Here is an 18,734-nt window from a genome sequence, read left to right on the forward strand (position 1 = left end):
CACTGCTAGAAAGTTTTACTTGGTGTTTAACTTAAATCTCCTCTGCTGTCATTTAAGCCTGTTATTCCTTACTCTGTTCACATGAACATAGGCCAGGTTTATTCTTTTTCTCTCAAAGCTGTCATTTTACATATTTGAATACTATTATCATGTGTCCCCTCTTTTCTTCTCCAGACTAATTAACACAAACTCTTCAACCTTTATGCACAGCTTACGTTTCTAAACCTCTGATCACCGCTGTCCTTCACATTGTTCCTGGATTACAGAGCCCAGAATTTAATTCAGGGCTCCAGCTGTAGAGCAGAATTACAACATGTGCCTTACAGACAACATTCCTGACATCTCAGCCAGATGTTTGCCCTTTCTGCAATGCATACAATGTCATCTCTACATAAAGTATCTGACCAAGACTAATCCAGATCCCTCCCTTAAGTTGCACTGCCTGGGCATTCATCCCCCCTCCCCCTCCTTTGTGGCACTCATCATTCCTCCAGGCACAGAATTTTGTCCTCACTGAATTGGCTACTATTTTCCAGACTGTTTCTTCAATTCCTCAAGATAAGACTGAACTCTAATTCTCTCCTCTGAAGTGCTTATGGCACCTCCATGCGTAGTGTCATCAGGACATTTAATAAACATGCTTTCTCTTCCATCATCCATGATGTTAATAAAAGGACTGATTAATACCAGAGCAAGCACAGACCTCTGCAGAACCATAGATGGTCCCTGGGGTTTGACAGCTATGCTTTACCACTTAATTATAGTTGTACCTACTCTCGGTTTCCCTGCTTACTATGAGCATATGGTGAGAGGCAGCAGCACCAAAAGCCTCACTCAACTCAAGAGGTCAAGTTTCTTTAATGACCTGGCAACAACTGTTGTTAGGCATCTTTCCACATAAATGTCCAAGTTGGTTACAGTTGTCCTTCCTGAAGCCAACCACTGTTATTCTGTGGTTTTCCCTTCTTCCTTTCCCAAAACCCACACCCTATCACTTCATGGTTGTTCTTCACCAAGTTGCCTTCTGTCACCTGCATCAACACGGTCCCAGGAACTTGCCAGACAGCCTTGTGTTGTCCTGAATTCACTTGCCAGCAGAAGACAAGGTAGGCAAAATCCCACATTTCTCATTCTGTACTTTGGATGAGTGTAGCTGCTCAGGAAGACCTCAGATTTGATGTCCACTTATGTTACATATTTATTTAAAAATATTGATAGCGACCATTATTTTACTTTATAAAAAAGCACTTGCTATTGAATAACTAGTAGAGACTCAGAGAATGTATAAAAAAAATGATAATAGATGCCAAAACCTTCCCTGTTTGAAAGAGTAAAAACCCCAATTGCTAAGTTTTATTTTTCCACGTGGCATGAAACAGTTACCTTTGGCCATTTTGCTTTGGATTTGACGTTGATGATACTTCTTAACAGCTTTTGGTTTGCTGGGTTTAATGAATGGGGTCTAGTTTGGCTGTATTCTGAATGAAACTAGAGGATTTGTTCTGAGTGAAATTACTTTTTTCTTCTGTTCTTTACCATGAGGTTGAGCCTGCTTTAGGAGGAACAAACATAAAAGGGAAATGAACCAATAATAAATATATTTTCCTGTGTGAGAAGACTGCACAATACTAGAGGGGAAAAAAACTACCCTGTATAAAGGGAGCCCATAATAAAACAAGGATCACAAATTTTCAGATAGATGTCAAGTGCCTTTCAAGACAGCCATTAGACATGGACCTAAATGTGTATCTTTCCGTTTGTCTATTTTAATTAACAACTTTAATTTTGAAGGTCCTGTAAATAATTGGCAAAATAATTAGTGCAGTGACTTCACAAGGAAAATAAGTGAACTTTGTACACCCATAACAATTCATGCAAAGTCCTGCTATTTACCATGTGTTGTATTGAGAGAGGGATTGGCCAATTTACCAGGATTTTCACGTGTTCCTCAGAATAATCTGATCACATTCCCCTTAGTTGCTTCAGAATGGCAAATAAATACTGATTACTGAGAAAAAATAAAACACGTACAACAATGCACATTTCACGCATCCTATTTTAGCCAAAGAATGCACCGTGCATGTTTGAGCAAGAGACGATTTGCTGATTTGAAATGGCCTGTTCTGCATGATATTTTCAGTTCTGAAAGGGACTTTGTTAGTTATGAAGACTGTGGCTGCTCAGCACATAGTCACTATTAGCGTATCACAGATCTGCAACACGCACGCACTAGATGCAAACCTGTTTGGCAGCAGACCCAGAAAAAGTTGCAAGGGAAATGTAACAGTGCAATCAGTTGCAGTCACATTGGTTATGATCCCATTAAATGAATGAGAAATTTGGAACCCTCTCTGCTTGATGACTGTAGTGCAAAGCGGTTGTCAAGGCAGCTGGGTGCATAGCAAAAGAAGGCTGCACCCAGGCAGACGATCACGGAAATCTGAAGACAGGATGCAATAGATAAAAAACATGCTAGAGTCAGAGTCACTGTCACACAGTTTAGCACTGAATTATGTTGAACAAACTGTGCAAAATCTGTCTTGCTTTGGAGAACTATGCCAAACTCAGCCCGCTTCTGCAGCAGTCCAACTATCTCACCTTCCTAGAATCATTTTCCACAACTTGCCAGCTATCTGTCTCTTGCTATCAGACTTCAGAGAGAAACCATGATGGCTGACAGGCCCTAGCCACCTAGGGAGCGCAGAGAGAGAGAGTGTACACCAGTCAATGCGTACCCAAAAGACATTCGTTTTGTGCAAAGAATGAAAGTAAAATGCACGTTGGAGACAAGGAACTAAAATCAGTTACTCAAATCAATCTGCCACTCTATCACAAGAATTTTCCCACCATCTATGAAGCCATCATACAGGTTGGATTTCTCAGAGGGATCTCTCCAGTGTTCTTTTTCATGCATCTGCATGGATTTTTACACAGACATACACATGCACACGCATGCATATACATACACAAAAAGAAAAGTATCTGGTTGAATCTTACCCAAGACAGGTACTGGGACAGGAATAAAATTAAATGGGTGCTTCTGAGAGCCAAGGGTACCAGACTTTGCAAGGTTTAGTGAGCACCTGCCATTGTGTTCTGCAGGCAGCGACGACAGCAGTGTGGCATCTACCTCCAGCACCGCTTTCAACAAGCACATTTCACAGAAATACTGAGATAGAAAAGAATAACAGGACCAAGTGCCTGACGGAGCATGCCTTGTGTAGGGAATTAAGTGCCACTCTACACTTTTCCACTCTGTCAGGAAGCCAACAGGGGTCAGGCACTCTCGTCGTCAAGAAACTAAAGGGAACATCTAATGTCCTAGGTGGGCACAGCTCGTAACTCAGACCAAAACTGAAAGCAAATAAAATGACCATAAACACTAATAATGGGATAAAGCAGGGGAAAAAAAATGCACTATATAAGTCAATTCCTGTGCACGTGCACTCCCTCTGCAACTGTACTGGCAATAAAAATTGCTGTCCCATCACAGGGACAGAAACCACTGCCAGGATCTTGAAATATTCTTTTAGACTTTCAAAGAAGTCTGAAGTCCAACAAATATGACTAAGAGATTACAGCATCTGTCATACAAGGACAGCCTGACAGAGCTAGGACTGTTCAAGCCTGGAGGAGAGAAGGCTTGGTGGGATCTTTCCACTCTGTATAAATACCTGATGAGGAGGAATAAGAAGATGAAGCCTTGCTCTTCTCAGTGATGCCCAGTGGAGAGGAGGCAAGTGCACAAATTGAAACACAAGAAATTCCATTTAAACATAAGAGAACACATTTTTTACTGTCAGCGTGGTCAAACACCAGCACAGGTGACCCAGAGATTGCCCAGAGAGTCTCCATCCCTGGAGATATTCAAAACCTGACTGGACACAGTCATGAGCAACAAGCTGACTCTGCTCTGAGGAAGCGGGTGGAACTAGACTTCCTACATGAACCATTCTGTGGTTCTCTCAAAAATAATAATCCACAGGTTCTGCTGTCCTGAATGAATTAGAAATCAATTGGTTGCAACTGTGCTCTTAACCCCTAGCTTTCCTTTACAAATTACAACGGGGCTCTTGGCAACCTGATCTAGTGGTAGTTGTCCCTGCTCACTGCAAGGGGGTTGGACTAGATGACCCTTAAAGGTCCCTTCCAACCCAAACTATTCTATGATTCTACAAAATTCTTGCATTTAGGACTGTGAAGAAGGCCTTCCTAAAGTAAACGGAGGATTACCCACAGCATGAAGTTAAAAGTTTTTTGGCAGATATAAGTAAAACACAACCATAAGAAGGTGTGAATTGTGCTAATTAACTCCATGGGTACATAGCTGGGAAGCTATACGAGGGCATTTTAAATGCCAACATTTCATCACTGATCACTTTAGCATAAATCCTCATGCATTTCACTGTCCTGTAAGGTCTAAGTCCATTTTCCAGGGTGACAGAAGTGTCAACAGTCCCCGGCACAGAAATCAAACGCTCAAGGTGTCCATTTCTGCAGGGCAGTTACAGTAGTCGTGGGGACAATGTAAGATAAGTCAAAAGTAGGAAGTCTGGCAGCAGGCTAAAAGAGACCAAGAAGGAAAACCATCACTGGCAACTTCTGAAGAAATGGAAATTATAGTTGGATTCACTCTAACCTCATATTCAATTTATTAAAGTCCTGACTTTCTTAACCAACCTAGTGATGGCACAAAATTGAAAGCCGGTTGCTGTAGATGGCTGCTGAAGTTTAGCTTGATGCAGAGCACAGGAGACCAGAATCAAGAACAAATACTGCCGGAAAATAGTATATAAGAACAAACACGTCTACAGGTTAGACAAAAAGAACTCTTGCTATCTACTTCCTAGATGCTTTAAACCACACAAAATTACATCAAGGGGTATACTGACATTAAAGAGTCTATAAAAAGGGATTAGGAAAAAAGACACATGCAAAATACTTAATACTAAAGAATGTGGTATCTGTGCAACATAAACAACTTTATTATTTACCACGTTCAAGTTAACACTCTAAACCCTCAGGAGGTATTTTTCAATGACAGTCACAGAAGAAAGTAAGATTAAGTGTGGTCACAGCCACATCAATCTCACACAAATGCTGAAATTTCACACGTCTGAAATATATGGCCCTGCCTTCACTCTGCTTATATCCCGATGTTCCCACAGACTATTATTGAAAAAAAAGGAAATTAATTCACTGCTTCCCTTGATCTGGCTTACGATGTAGTCACACAAATGTTGGCACTGATGTGTTGGAGAATGTGCAAAGACAAGGCCCAGGCAGCAGGCAGATTTTCCCCTTTAAGTATATTCAAGTTACAGTGGAATTACTGCTTTAGAGAAAAGAAGTAGAGTGTGAGTATGAACAGTAACAGGAGAAACATGTACATCTCCTGAATTGTTCTGTAGTTCCAAACATATGTGACTCTTCGTTACACATATTACTGTAGCTCAATAAACAGAAATATGGGATAATGCCACTAATTGCATCATCAATAAAAATACAACTGACAATACCAAAATCCAAAATTTCTGCACTATGCTTCCAATTTTGTACTCAACTAAGTATCATGTTACTGATTCAATATTGGCTTTTCAACATTTCTGAAGAGGAAGCATGGCCTATCTGTCATCTTACAGGTCAGTAACGAGTGTGGAGAGACAGTGGCAGAAGAAGCTCTGATGCATTTTCAAAAAAGGTACTTGAGGACAGAAGCTTCATTGGCCTTATTCTGTTGAAATAAATAACACCAGTAAATTTAGCTCTGGCACCAATGGACAAGATTTAAAAAGCCACGGCTATTCATGGACTAGAACTCCCCAAAACCTACACCCTCCAGCTCCAAAAGTCTATTTTAGCCATGTGAAATTCACTTACCACAATCAAAATTACAGTTTTGCAAGAAGTAGTAAATTTTCATAAAAAGACAGATTTTTTTCTTTCTTTTTTTTTAATTTAATCCTACACCGATGAGATTGTTTGAATATTTGGCACTGTCAATGTAAATGAAGGACAATACCAGGTCCTTGGTGTATAAGAGAGAAAATAATGAAATACTATTATACTACACACAGATAAACATGGAGAAAAAAATACTCCCAAAAAACCATGGCTGGAATCTTCACCAATATTAATGAACCAACCAGAAAAGGAATAGTTAATATCGCTCATCTGGTTTTCATGAAGATAGGTTCCATTTTTGAGTAAAAATGAACTTATTTGGACAGTAATAGTAATACAGAAAAGTGTAATGTAACTACAACTAACTTTGTATGTTTATTAACATATAAAATACCTTAAAAAGGAAAGGAAGTAATTCCCAAAATCTATCCAATACTGTTGAACTATGTACTATAGGAAACTAGTTTCTTCCCTTCTAGGAATATTAAGAATTCATAGAATATGATTAGGTTAGATTCTAATCTAATCCACAGATTTTATTTTTCTAGCTCTGGAGCCCTCAGCACAGGAAAGACATGGACCTGTTGGAGCAGGTCCAGAGAAGGGCCACAAAAACGATCTGAGGGCTGGAGCACCTCTCCTGTGAGGAGAGGCTGAGAGACTTAGAGCTGTTTCAGCCTGGAGAAGACTGTGGGGAGACCTTATAGCAGCCTTCCAGTATACTTACAGGGGGCCTATAGGAAAGATGGGGACAAACTTTTTAGCAAGGCCTGTTGCAACAGGACAAGGGGTAATGGCTTTAAACTAAGGGAGGGTAGATTTAGACTAGATATAAAGAAGAAATTTTTTACAGTGAGGGTGGTGAAACACTGGCACCGGCTTCCCGGAGAGGTGGTAGGTGCCCCATCCCTGGAAACATTCAAGGCCAGGTTGGATGCGGCTCTGAGCAACTTGGTCTAGTTGAAGATATCCCTGCTCACTGCAGGGTGGTTGGGCTAGATGACCTCTAAAGGTCCCTTCCAACTCAAACCATTCTATGATTCTATGAAAGAGTGCTCTTCTCTTAAACACCTGATCTTGAAATTTTCTTATAAACTGGCTACAAAGAGAAGTGGTTTGCACTGAGGAGGCCACTAAGCTGAAGTCTCAAGGATTGAACTTTGGACCAACTGTACTTACACATCCTCTTTAATAGCTTCAACACAAAAAAACACAGCATTACATTAATGAAAGCAGTATCATCAATATGCAGAAACTTCAGAGTGTTAAAGAAATAACCTTGAAAGCTAGAGTAACAAGTGAAACAACTCAAATTACAAGGTCACATGCCTAGAAAGTAGGAACAAGAATTTCTGTTGCATGCTGAAATCATCCGTTGAAATTGTAAAGGAAAAGAAAAACACGTTACTATTTGATTAGCAAATGAACTGAGAGTCACCAGTATGCTGTAGTTACAAAGACTGTGATTAATCAGGAGAGGCATTTCCAATATACATATAGAAGATTGCATGCTGCTGAAAAAGTCATCGGTAAGACTTCCTGTAAAACAGCACATACAGTTGTCTCATATTTGCAGAAATTAATTTCCCTGAACAGAGGCAGAAAAAGTCTGTGATGTTGGTCAGGAAATGGAAACTCTATCATACTCAAAGAGACTAAAAGATGTTGGCTGGCTTACTTTTCCAAAATGAAGACAGGATTAGGGGAATGTAATAGGGCACATCAGACGGTGAACATCATGAGGGAGAAGAATTACCAGTTGAATGACAGCATTGGAGAAACAAGAAAAGTAAAACTTGCTGTGAATAAATTCAGGCTGAAAAGAGAGTGGTCCTGGCCCTTCAAAGGGGTGAGCTTCTGAAACCATGTCCTCATACAAATAATAAGGATGACAGGTTTAAGATGGATCTTGATAATCAATGAAATTATATAATGTTGTTACCCACTATAGAAAAGAATTGAATTTGACACATGAGATATCTTACTGTCCTATGTTCCTGTCACTTTTCCCAATTCCTCTGCAGCTAAGGTGCCAAGAAGTCTGCAGACAGAATGTTGGCAGGAGTCGGGGGATACAACAGCCCATATTGGTGCTCTCTTAGAAAGAAGTACTATGTACATGGGGTTCCACCATGGCCACCCAGACCAACAGGCAGCATAGGCTTCCTCATGCCACTCTGCCTGCCTGAGTCAAGCCTGGTAACAGAGAGCCAGCACAGAGCAGCAGCTCAGACTCCACACTTATTCATCAGACTGTGCTACCTGTGGTGACAGTGGCACGTAGTTGCATTTTTGGATATGGGCACTGCTTAATGAACACTCTTGGCCATTAGCAGTCAATCTACTTGGATTTTAGTTGATGACTTGAAGATGAGACTGGACTGGGAATTCTCTGTCATTTTCTTATGCTGTTCTGTTTCTTACTGTCTTGTTTCAGGAATGAAGTAATCCAAAACAAATCTCAAGTGAAGGCATATATACCATTTATCCATAGGACACCACATACACATTTCCACAGCATTTTCTGTTACACCCTGTTGGCCTTTACAATGGTTTGTTACTGTTCCTTTACGCTACTATCTGCAGGGATAAAGTTTCTTCTGAGCTATCCATAGTACTGCATAGACTATTTCTTCTTGCAAGGCTGAAACTAGTAGGAAATCTACCTGTGGGTATTCTGCTGTTCTTTTGCATGAATATCACATTTGTAATTGATTAAAAACGTAAGTCACATTCCTGGTGCTACTGTGAAGTTGCACTTCAGGTCCAAGAATTTATTATCAAGCTGAGAAAAATCAACATATTTGGAATGATAGGGTTGTTCCAAAAATAAAAATGAAGCAGAAATTGGCATTTTTGATTTTCAGGATATATAATGCTATTACATATCAGAGTCTTACAATCACAGAGCAATCTGTATTGTAATACACAGACTTACCAGGGTAATACTTCTATTCCATAAGGCAGAATATGGGGCAGCATAAACATAGAAAACCCAGTTCCTCAGGAGCCATTCTAACACTCCAGGTTGTCGTAACCAACTAGATACTTTACATCTTTTAAGCAGATTAAAGATGTCACCAAAATCAAAACCCATCCACAGTTTTAGTGGCCTCACTTAAAATTAAGTCTTACAAAGAATTTAAATTCTTATACATTCATCTTGGTATGATGTAAGAGTATTGCTGCTAGAGGCCATGTCCTCTGAGGTACTGACCACCACCTGAGGAGTCTTAGAGTTCTCTTCTTTCATCTGGGTATACGAATATTCCATGTTATCTCTAGGTCAAAAGCCAGGAATGAAGCTCTAACCTGGTTTACATTTTAGTACTTAAAAGCACAACACCTGATCTGGTTCTCCTTGCCCTGAGTTACAAAATCCACTACTGCCTTGCAAAAGTGTGGCTGAGGCTAGCCTGAAGATCGTTGTCCTTATGCTACAAATTTTCCTCTTCTCCCTGCTATGCATATTTACCCTTAGACAACACCTAGCTCTTAACCTCATCTGCCACTTCACAAGCTGTCAAATGACTATTCAGGCATTAAAAAAAATGAAGGGTCTGTTAAGCTGCGAATGAAATGACAGTCCATAGCTGAAAATTAGCAGTAACATGCCTAAAACATTATTGATTGCTAAGAAAAGGTGAATAACCTACCCTACAGCTGGCTGTGTAATTACTGACCTTTAGAGCCCAAGAGCTATTAATTAAAGAACAGATAGCAGTGAACTAGCAAACGAGTTATTTTGCAACAGGACAGTAAAGGCATGTATCAACTTTTTGCATGTCCACTGCCACTTTGAATAGTATTGTTACATACCTATATTTTGATTTTTAATGCAGAATATAACCCAAGCTACATCTGCACATAACACACATTTCAACTAGTTCAGAAGATCAATGGGAACGTACCCACAGATACTGAGGCCTTTCAGTATGTTTTAAGAACTCCACATTCTTCCAAAAAAGTTTCTAAATTACTGTTAAAGGCAGGAAAATTGTATTGCCAAGCTCAGCCACTCTGATACATGTACTGCAAACATTTCGTCTGTACTCTGAGAGCTGGAGATGGAAATGACCAGTAGGTAGGTAGAACAGCAGATGATAATCTGACATCAGTAAAGTTCCTTTACATATGGGAGACACACACACACACACACAAAAACCCACCTTTGTTAATACCGCTACGTTTAATCTGTTACAGACTCTTGCACAATTTACAGAAATAATAGTTTAAACACTATTAATACAAATGCTTCAGCAATATTTAACTTTTTTTTCTTCTTAATAATAAGCACTTACTGTGATAGAGACATAGTTGCCTTTTGACAAAGCAAACTACATTTTAAGAGCACTGGTCAAGTGGTGGAGTTTACAGTAAGAAAAATTTTAAAAGATATAGGAACTGGAAGTAATGAAAGAAAAAGGTATCTGACCTGGTGCAGATGTCCTTCCATGAAGAGTAGTTTCATTAGGCAGGAGATCTTTTGAGTTGGAAGTGAACGGTGATTGTCTAAACGTGTCTTCAGAAAAGAATGGGCTACAGGAACAAAATAAGATGTCTTTTTGTAAACAAAACAACAGTTAATGGAAGAAGTAAATACAATTTTCGACCCTAACATCTTAATATTATAACCACTACGATCTTGTTAAAGGCTCTGTTTCATTTACAGAACTTATGCTGAAAGATACGCAGACCATGAGGCAAGGTGAGGAGGAGAGGCACGCTCTGGTAAAATGGCATCTCAGAGCGAAAACTGAAGTCCTCCTAAAAGGCTTTTAACTACATTTCAACATCTGAGATTTGCTATATCACAATATAATCTCGATCATACCATTGATGCTTCAAAAATTTGTATTCTACTATCACATCTGGAGAGTGCAATCAGGAAAGATGGAAAATATTATTATTTAATAATCTGAAGTATACAGTAATTACTTTTAAAACAAAACTTTTAAAATTTTAGGTTAAGATGCTGAACAATTCTCTTTTGACACAGCATTCCATGAACAAAATTAACTCATGAGTTTGATTTTTAAAGCAGGAAACAATTCATATAAGCTAACTGAATGTTTACTTTCCAAAGAGTATTAAGTGCAAAAATCATCAGCTACTTGACTCCAAAAAACAAAGCATGCTTTGTTTTTAATTAGCATTAAAATTAAATTAAAATAATTAAAATAATTGGCTAAAAAAGCCAATTTCAATAGTGAATTGGCATTTCTGTCAAAGTATTTTGTTTTCTGTTCAATTAAAGATCATAACAGAAACAAGAATTCCTTGTTTACAGTACAGACAGATACCAGTAAGAGGTACATCAAAAAATTCAAAATGGAAAAGGAGAGTCTTTCTTGGAAAACTGTTTTCTAAGGCATGCAAACTATCAATTTCTTCTAATCAAACTGAGAATTACATTAAATCTGATCTCTCTTATATCAAGATCCTTAACAAGCTGGTGTATAGTAGATGTTTTAAGGGTGCAGGACAGAAGCCCAGCTCATTTCTGCAGCCTGTTTTTATTCAGTAATAAAATCCAAAAAACTTTTCAGTATAAAGAACACAGTATGAGGTCTTATGAAGTGTGGCACAGCAGGTAGTTCAGATCCAGAAAGTATATGCCAGCAGCACCAACAAAGTTGGCCCTACCAGTCCAGATACTCAAGGTGTCAACCTAAACCATGGCACTTGCATATGTTTTCCCTCATACAGATTTTCTGCAGAGAGTGAACAAGGTATTTCTCCACTGAGTCACTTGTGTTCTTAGTCAGACCTCTTCTGCCTTTGGGAAACTTGCTGATAATTAGTTAACTAGATCACGTAACACTTTTGGCAACCACATTTTTTTACTTTCTCATTAAGTTTCTTGGCCATTATTCATTTTGTGCTGTTCCATATGTGACAGTTAATGGGATATTTTGATATTTCTACCAAAATTCAAACATAACCATAAATGCAGTCAACATTAGGTTGTGCTGAAGGGTAAGGCATGAAGCTGCCCCGAACCTGAACAGTTGAGCGTATACAGATATCTGAACAATGCATAATACTCAAGAAAACAAGTGATTAGGATAAAGCAAAACAGCTCGAGCCCATCTGTGCAAAATCTAACTTTTCCCAAGACTCACACTCCCACTCGGGAGTGACATAATATAAAAGAGACTGACGCTGTATAAAAACATGGCATCATTTATTGCAACATTCCTCTCACTGGTTCAATAATGATTTGAAAGAAAAACACCAATAAAAAAAGTTTTATTACTGTTGTAACTCTTCAAAATCTTGTAATCTGCTCAGGTTTCCATGTTTGCCTGCCTGCTTGTACCTTCGATTCAGTCACTGGACACTGCTTATCGCTGGTTCTAAGCAAAACGGATGATGCAGAGCTTATCTGTTTCAGGCTAGGCCATATATCATGAGCAGGTTGTTGTTGAAGACTGCATCGTGTTGTGTCCCATGGATTTCCCTCTCCACCATCGGTGTCCAGTGAATTACAGAACCATCCTTGGATACCTGTTTTCTGCCTTCTAGAATGGCAGCTGAGTCCTCTTCAGTGTTGGCCCTATTATTATTTTTATTTCAGCAGATATGTCCTCCAATTCTCAGTGCAAAGTATGGAGGGAGGAGCTCCTGCTTCATAGTAAGAAACTACATAAATTGTTCTCAATCACTGCACAAAGTCCCTTCTGATGAAGACTGAGCTTCAGGATTTTTTTTTTCTGGCTGCACTTTTCCAGTTTTATGGCTAGACAATTCTCTAGATGAAAGAAACTTATCTTGGCATCTTACACTGGCGTACTCACTTCCAGATCATTTGCTTCTCCACTTTCTGTCTTCATATCACAGATGGCAGGCTCTACCATCTCACTCAGCCACTGAACTGTGAGGAATCCTTGCCAGTTTTGGCTCCTTAAGCAAAGTCATATGGAAGTATATGCTCACAAGGTCCAGGAATACTCACAGGAGGAACAGCAACAGACAGGTGACAGTTAGAAATGTTAATATTGAATAAGACAGCAAAAAGTGCTTGTGTACCCCCACTCACTGATTTAAGACTCTCACCCATGACACAGCATAATCTCTCTGCTCCCCAGCTACTCACAGGTGGACAACACTGACCTCACCTTGGCTCTCTGCAGCTGTCAGCAAACTTCCCATAACAACTTTGATTCAAATGCTTTTCTGTCATTAATCCAGATGTAGGCTGGTGAGCCAAACTGCAACACACATCTTCTTAATGCAGTCTGAGTGCCTCTATCCTCCACTGGCTGCTCCATCACATTCTGGTTTTGAGAAGGCGTCTTACCAGTAAAGACTTCCAGCTGTTTGTTTGGTTTTGTGTGGGGGTTCTTTGGCAAGGTCTTTCAAGTCAATCTGTTTGAACTTGCAGGATTTAGTAGACTGGCTCACTTCCCCTTAAGAAGCTCTTCTCATTCAACAGAAGACATTCTTCTTCTGTTGACAGATAGGTAAGACAAGAAAAGCACCCGGAAGAATTCAATCAGGCACTCAGCATTTCATGCCCTGATGAGTAGCAGCCATTATCAGGACTTCTCAGTAAAACCCAGTGCAAGTTTGACAACAGCCAACTGTGCTTCCCTCTTAAAAGCTGGCAGCCAGAAGAAGGGGAAGTTGTCTTTGAACTGTCCTCAACCTTTCGAGTTTGAATTATCTTTGATAGATCCAAAAGTAGCTCTGGATTCTCATATCAGTCCTGCCGGTAACATCATGAGACAAGGAAATCTATTTTCAGCTATTTGTCACCCGCTCCCTGCAACACACACTGGGTGGTTAATGAGTAGTTGGACAATACGTGCATTTATCTCCGTATGTATCTCTCAGGCTTATGCTTTTTAAGTAGTCACAGGAAGGTTACGCAGGCTGCATACCTCAGAGATTCCCAAACAAGCAAATATGGGAAGCATTCACAGTAGCCAGAAGTTAAAAGCTCAGTTTAATTATCTTTCAACTTGTAACATCAAAAAGTCCCTTATGTACATTAACTGAGGGGGTCAGTTTATTAAAAACAAATTATTTATTACAGTTACCATGAATGAATGGGGTGGGCCTAGGAATTTAAGAACAATACAGAGATTTTTTTCTTCTGCAACTGAAATGCTTTTCAGTTTCTGTCTGGACAAAGTTGTCTTAGTTAGCAGGCACTGAACACACTGGGAACTTCTGTGGAAGGGGCTGCAGAGGCACAGAAGGTCTTACTCTATCTTTGAAGGAACTCTTCGTCACTTCAGTGTGTGCAGTCTCCAATCCATACACACTAATCAGGGAACTTTCAGGGAGGAAACAAATGTACCCTTGCCAGTTCCTGCCTCCTCCACACCACTTACCGCTTATTACACAAGAGCTTTGAATTTTCCCATAGAACACCTCACTTTGCTGCTCATGTATATGTAAACAACTCGTGGGCTTGTTCCCAGCCACGATGCTGTAAAGCACATATTTCTTTAACAGCACATGCTAGAACTGGATCCTGTTTCTAATTCCTGTATAATTTCATTTATTGTATTAATGTGACTGTAATCTAACAAATGTTTCATTAGCATTGTCTTACAGTCTGACTTTCAAAAATTCATCTCTAGAAGGCATTCAGATGATGGAAATACTAAACTGAAATTTTATTAAAGAAATCCAAGATTGACAGAAGACTGAATCAAAATCACCTCGTTACATTGGTCCATGTCTTAAAATCCAGTTGTCAGCCTGTTCTTCCCTCAAGCACTGCATATCCTATGCAGTTTCCTTAAAGTTTCAGGTTTTGTAGAAAAAAATAGAAAAAAAAATCCTTAAAATGATGTGTGAATACTTGATCAGAGGAGAACAGTCATTTTGGCCCAAAGGCCTGTTATCTCATTAACTCAATCAGATCTAGAGGTGTAATTTTTCACGTACAGGTTACATTACTTATGAAAATACTTTACACTTGTAATATATCACGTCACATTTGCAGGAGACAGACACTTATGAGTTTACAAGGGAAAATGAAGCAATGCTATTTACAGTACAGCTTTGCAGATAACAATGCACGGTACTTACCTGGCTGTAGTTCTGATGGTGTTATCTTTATTGTGGTTGTGCTCTTTGCTCACCTTTTCTGCAGAGGAACATACATGGGTTTTTGTGATTAGCATATATCATATTTTCCCTATGAGGTTTTATTCAGCAGAATTATTTTAATGCTTTCTGATAACAGCATAATCTAGAGTAATTTAGGGTAAATGGTTGCAGCAGGATTAGGGAATGGGAATACGAACACCCAACAAATTTTTTCAGCTTCGTATTTCAGTGTTAGTGCTCCATACAAAGCATGTAATACAAGCATTCATTAAACACAGTTCTGATATTGCCTTTACGTAATAGCTGAGTTTCACCTTCTTTGTCAAAAGAAATGGACAGTGCAGCCCCAGGAGCACTGTATGCTACAGCCCCTGGCCACTTATGCCAGTAACTGTCATCTATAGGTTCCCCTATACTCCAAGGCCTGGATCAACCAGTTGTCACAAATTATTTAATTAGCTTTCAAAAATACAGGAGTTGAACTCTGGCTTGTTCCATTCAGTTCAAATATTGTGAACCTGACCTGACTGTCACAGTGCTCTAAAGCATATGCTAACTATGGGGGACATTTGGCAAGGCTTTTGCGTTCCAAAGTGAGGGCAGAAGGACTCTAACTCTTATTATTTTTCAGCCTTAGAAATCTCACACTTTCATAGCACTTTCATGGTTATACCCAATCTCTTTGTGTTCTTTAAATTCAACTATTGACTATTTCCACTGCTTTTACCTGATAACTGGAAGAGCAGCTCGGATGCCATCTTCACTGATATATCTTGGCTGAATAGATTTCTTTCTGGGAGCACACGACCTTCTGGTGCCTTCTGTATGTGTTCACTAATGTCTCGCCCTAATAAAGTGCTGTAGCCAAAGTTTTGGCTGGGTTGGCTGGGTGACACTGAAGCCTGTGAATCATGAATGTCAACTTCCATTGGTTCTTCCTTTATCTTTACCATCTGGGTTTCCTTGTAACTCTCAGCTGCAAATATGTATTTAAAAAAATAAATAACCGCCACAATTATTTAATTCGGCTACAGTTTTTCAGAGTACTCAAAGCAGGAATCACAATTACGAAGTTATAATTTGTATACCATATGACTGCAAATGGTAAGGGAGGCAAACAGCTGACTGCTACAATATTCTTCTGGGGTTTATAGATAGAAGCAATCTCTTGAAAATTATTTTTCAAACTAGAGAGCAGAAAACATTTACATATTTGTAAATATGAGAGTTTTATCACTTTCTATGAACACTGGGTGATCACACACCAGTTAGTGAAGCTTTGTTTTTATTTATTAAATGAAGTTGCAACTACACACCAGCTCTCCAAAGGTGGGCACTGAAAACCTCTTACAAACTCTAAATTGCTTTTTATCAGGAGAAGTACCAGTACAGACAGTCAGAAGTATTGGGATAGGGGTGGAGGAGGAAACCTCATCTGCTCCTCTTCCGCTCTCTTTCTCTTTTATGAAAAATTCCAGACAACTATGAGAAGAACCTGTTTGTTATATCCACATATGCTTTCAAGACGAGAGTAGTATTCTGGGGCCCACATTTTTCTAAAGTCTGATTTTGTAACAAGCATAGATATTCCCTTACACATTGCAAGACCCAACAACCTTAACAACCATTTTGCATAAGCCCATATCCTTCCCTCCTTGCCTTCTTCTCAGTGTCCTAGGTCTAGCAAACAAAACCATAGTCTAGAATCCAATTTGTAGTTCACCTTCCACATTTGAGATTTCTCAGGTGTTGCTGAATGCTCTGGTTTGGCTGCAAGGTAAGCGATCATTTTTTCTTCAGAATAAAAGCTCTGAAATATCAAAATCAAGGCTCTAAGGTAATTTGCATACCACACCCCAAATACCTACACAGCCCTTTTGATTCAGACTTTCTGCTGTGAAAAGAGAAGTTGAAGACCTTCTGAATTTAGTTTCAAAGACAATGAGTTTTTTTAATCATTCTCATTCAGAGTGCTCCTGAAAGGACACTGGTATCATGGCAGAACTGCCCAACTATGTGTTGCCTCTGCTGGCTGGATGCTGAGCAGACACACGAGAAACAGGCAACCTAAGACAGACAATATGCCTGGGAGAATCAAGAAAATAAATAAATGCATAAACACAGTTAAATACTAGAAGGGCCATCCAGGTAAGGAATCTTTCAATGAAAAAATGTACATAGGATTTATTAATTTTGGCTAAACCTGTACATGTACTTCTGGTACTAGCCAAGATACCGAAACCCTTAAGGAAAATCTGCTTCTGTTCACTCACGACTAGCACATGCCCTAAACTGTCACCTACGTGGCCTCCGCAGCTGGAGTCAAGGGGAAGCGTGAGTTTGAATGGCTCAGACTTCATGAGCCAAAAGAGGAAAAGGCAACCCTAGCACCTAGCAAATGAGACCGTGATAGAGGGTAGGGACAGGCACACTGCAGTAAACACAGCCAGAGAAACAGAGAGCTTAGATGCTGAGTGGATTAGGAGCTATGAGAGCAGCCTGGCCCATGTCCAGACATGGGGGACGTGATCAGGCCTATGACCGTGGGCCAGCATGTTAACTGGTGCAGACAGGGGCTAGCCGTCCTGACAGCATCAGGTCACTGATGGAGGCACTCTGCACAACGAGTTTCCTCACATGGAAGCTTCCTTGTCACCTGTCACATTTTACTACTTAGAAGGCTCTGATATTAAAAATAAATAAATGAATACCAGTTCATAAGAAAAAGCCCAAACACAGACAGCATTTTCTATCAACTTCAGAGGTCAGAGAGAAGAAAGGGGGGGGGGGGGGGGAAATCTACTAACTTTGCTTGACAAATTAATCTCCTGCTGCTTTCTCTGTTTTTCCCCTCCTCCCAAACACACATATGATTGTGTCAGCCTAACAGATTTTATTCCAAGTGTGAATGTTTCAAACACCACCAGGCCTTTGTTTTCAATTACCCAATATATTCAGAGGCACCAAAATATGGTTTGGTCATCCTTGACAACATCCTCAAGCTAATCAACTGGTTGGTGTCATCTGGTAGTCTCTAGTCAAACAGAAGCCCTTTAGCATGAAGGTGTATGCATTCCACCTAAAATTAAACTGATGTGTGTCACCAAGTCATTTTTCATTCCCCTGGTTTCTCCCTCTCCCCACATTCCTGTCGTTCTTAAGTGGAGAAAAGGTGGCTTTGCTGCCTACAGCTCTTTAAAAAAAAAAAAAAACCCCAAAAAAGTAGTTCAGGAGATAAAAGCCACTTGGATATGTTCCAGGAATGATTTACATGAAGTGTTTTCAATCTTTTCTTATGACATTTCTTGACCTTTCAAAGAAATGTATAAACATTGATAAAAATCTTTACCATCTATGATCCACCAGATACATTTCAGACTTTGGAAATTTTCATAGTGAATTCTCAACAGAATACAAGTTAGAAATATCATATAATGCCTTTTTGGTCCTGTTAAGCAGATTTTTCTTTTTTTGAATTCTTTTTATTTAAAGCTTCCATTAGCCTCTTAGTATAAAACCACAGAATGTTGCATCTCTGTTGAAAAATGTAAAAATAGCATGCTGTGCCTTGAAAGTGAACACAGAACAGCAAAGGAATGCATCAGGTAACACTGTCAATCAAAAGCTCAGGTAACTCTGCAAACAAATGGGTTCTTCAGATGTCTAACAGACTGAGTTGTGCACCCAGCTGCCAAATTTAGGTGTAGAGTCAAGGTGACCTTTGCTGCTCCCTCTGCTTTTAAAATATTCTTTTCTATTTC

The 18,734-nt window shown here is 39.5% G+C and overlaps 1 protein-coding gene across 7 annotated transcripts in view; it reads right to left on the reverse strand.

The window, feature by feature from the left end:
- The window catches only part of ZNF827 (zinc finger protein 827), a 127,322-nt gene that overhangs the window by 31,299 nt on the left and 77,289 nt on the right, over window positions 1–18,734 (reverse strand). For 6 of the 7 annotated variants that reach the window (XR_012764019.1, XR_012764020.1, XR_012764021.1 and 3 more), the window contains exons 6-8: window positions 15,701–15,949; window positions 14,953–15,010; window positions 10,340–10,443 (exon numbers count right to left, since the gene is read on the reverse strand). Coding sequence is in view for 4 of the 7 variants with exons in the window: in XM_075421079.1 (XP_075277194.1) it covers window positions 10,340–10,443; window positions 14,953–15,010; window positions 15,701–15,949 (411 nt within the window). In the remaining 3 variants the exon portion in view is untranslated. The remainder of the gene's footprint in view (window positions 1–10,339; window positions 10,444–14,952; window positions 15,011–15,700; window positions 15,950–18,734) is intronic. The other variant, XM_075421080.1, reaches the window with a different exon arrangement.

This window comes from Opisthocomus hoazin, chromosome 5 (genome assembly GCF_030867145.1).
Source record: "Opisthocomus hoazin isolate bOpiHoa1 chromosome 5, bOpiHoa1.hap1, whole genome shotgun sequence".
Taxonomy (NCBI): domain Eukaryota; kingdom Metazoa; phylum Chordata; class Aves; order Opisthocomiformes; family Opisthocomidae; genus Opisthocomus; species Opisthocomus hoazin.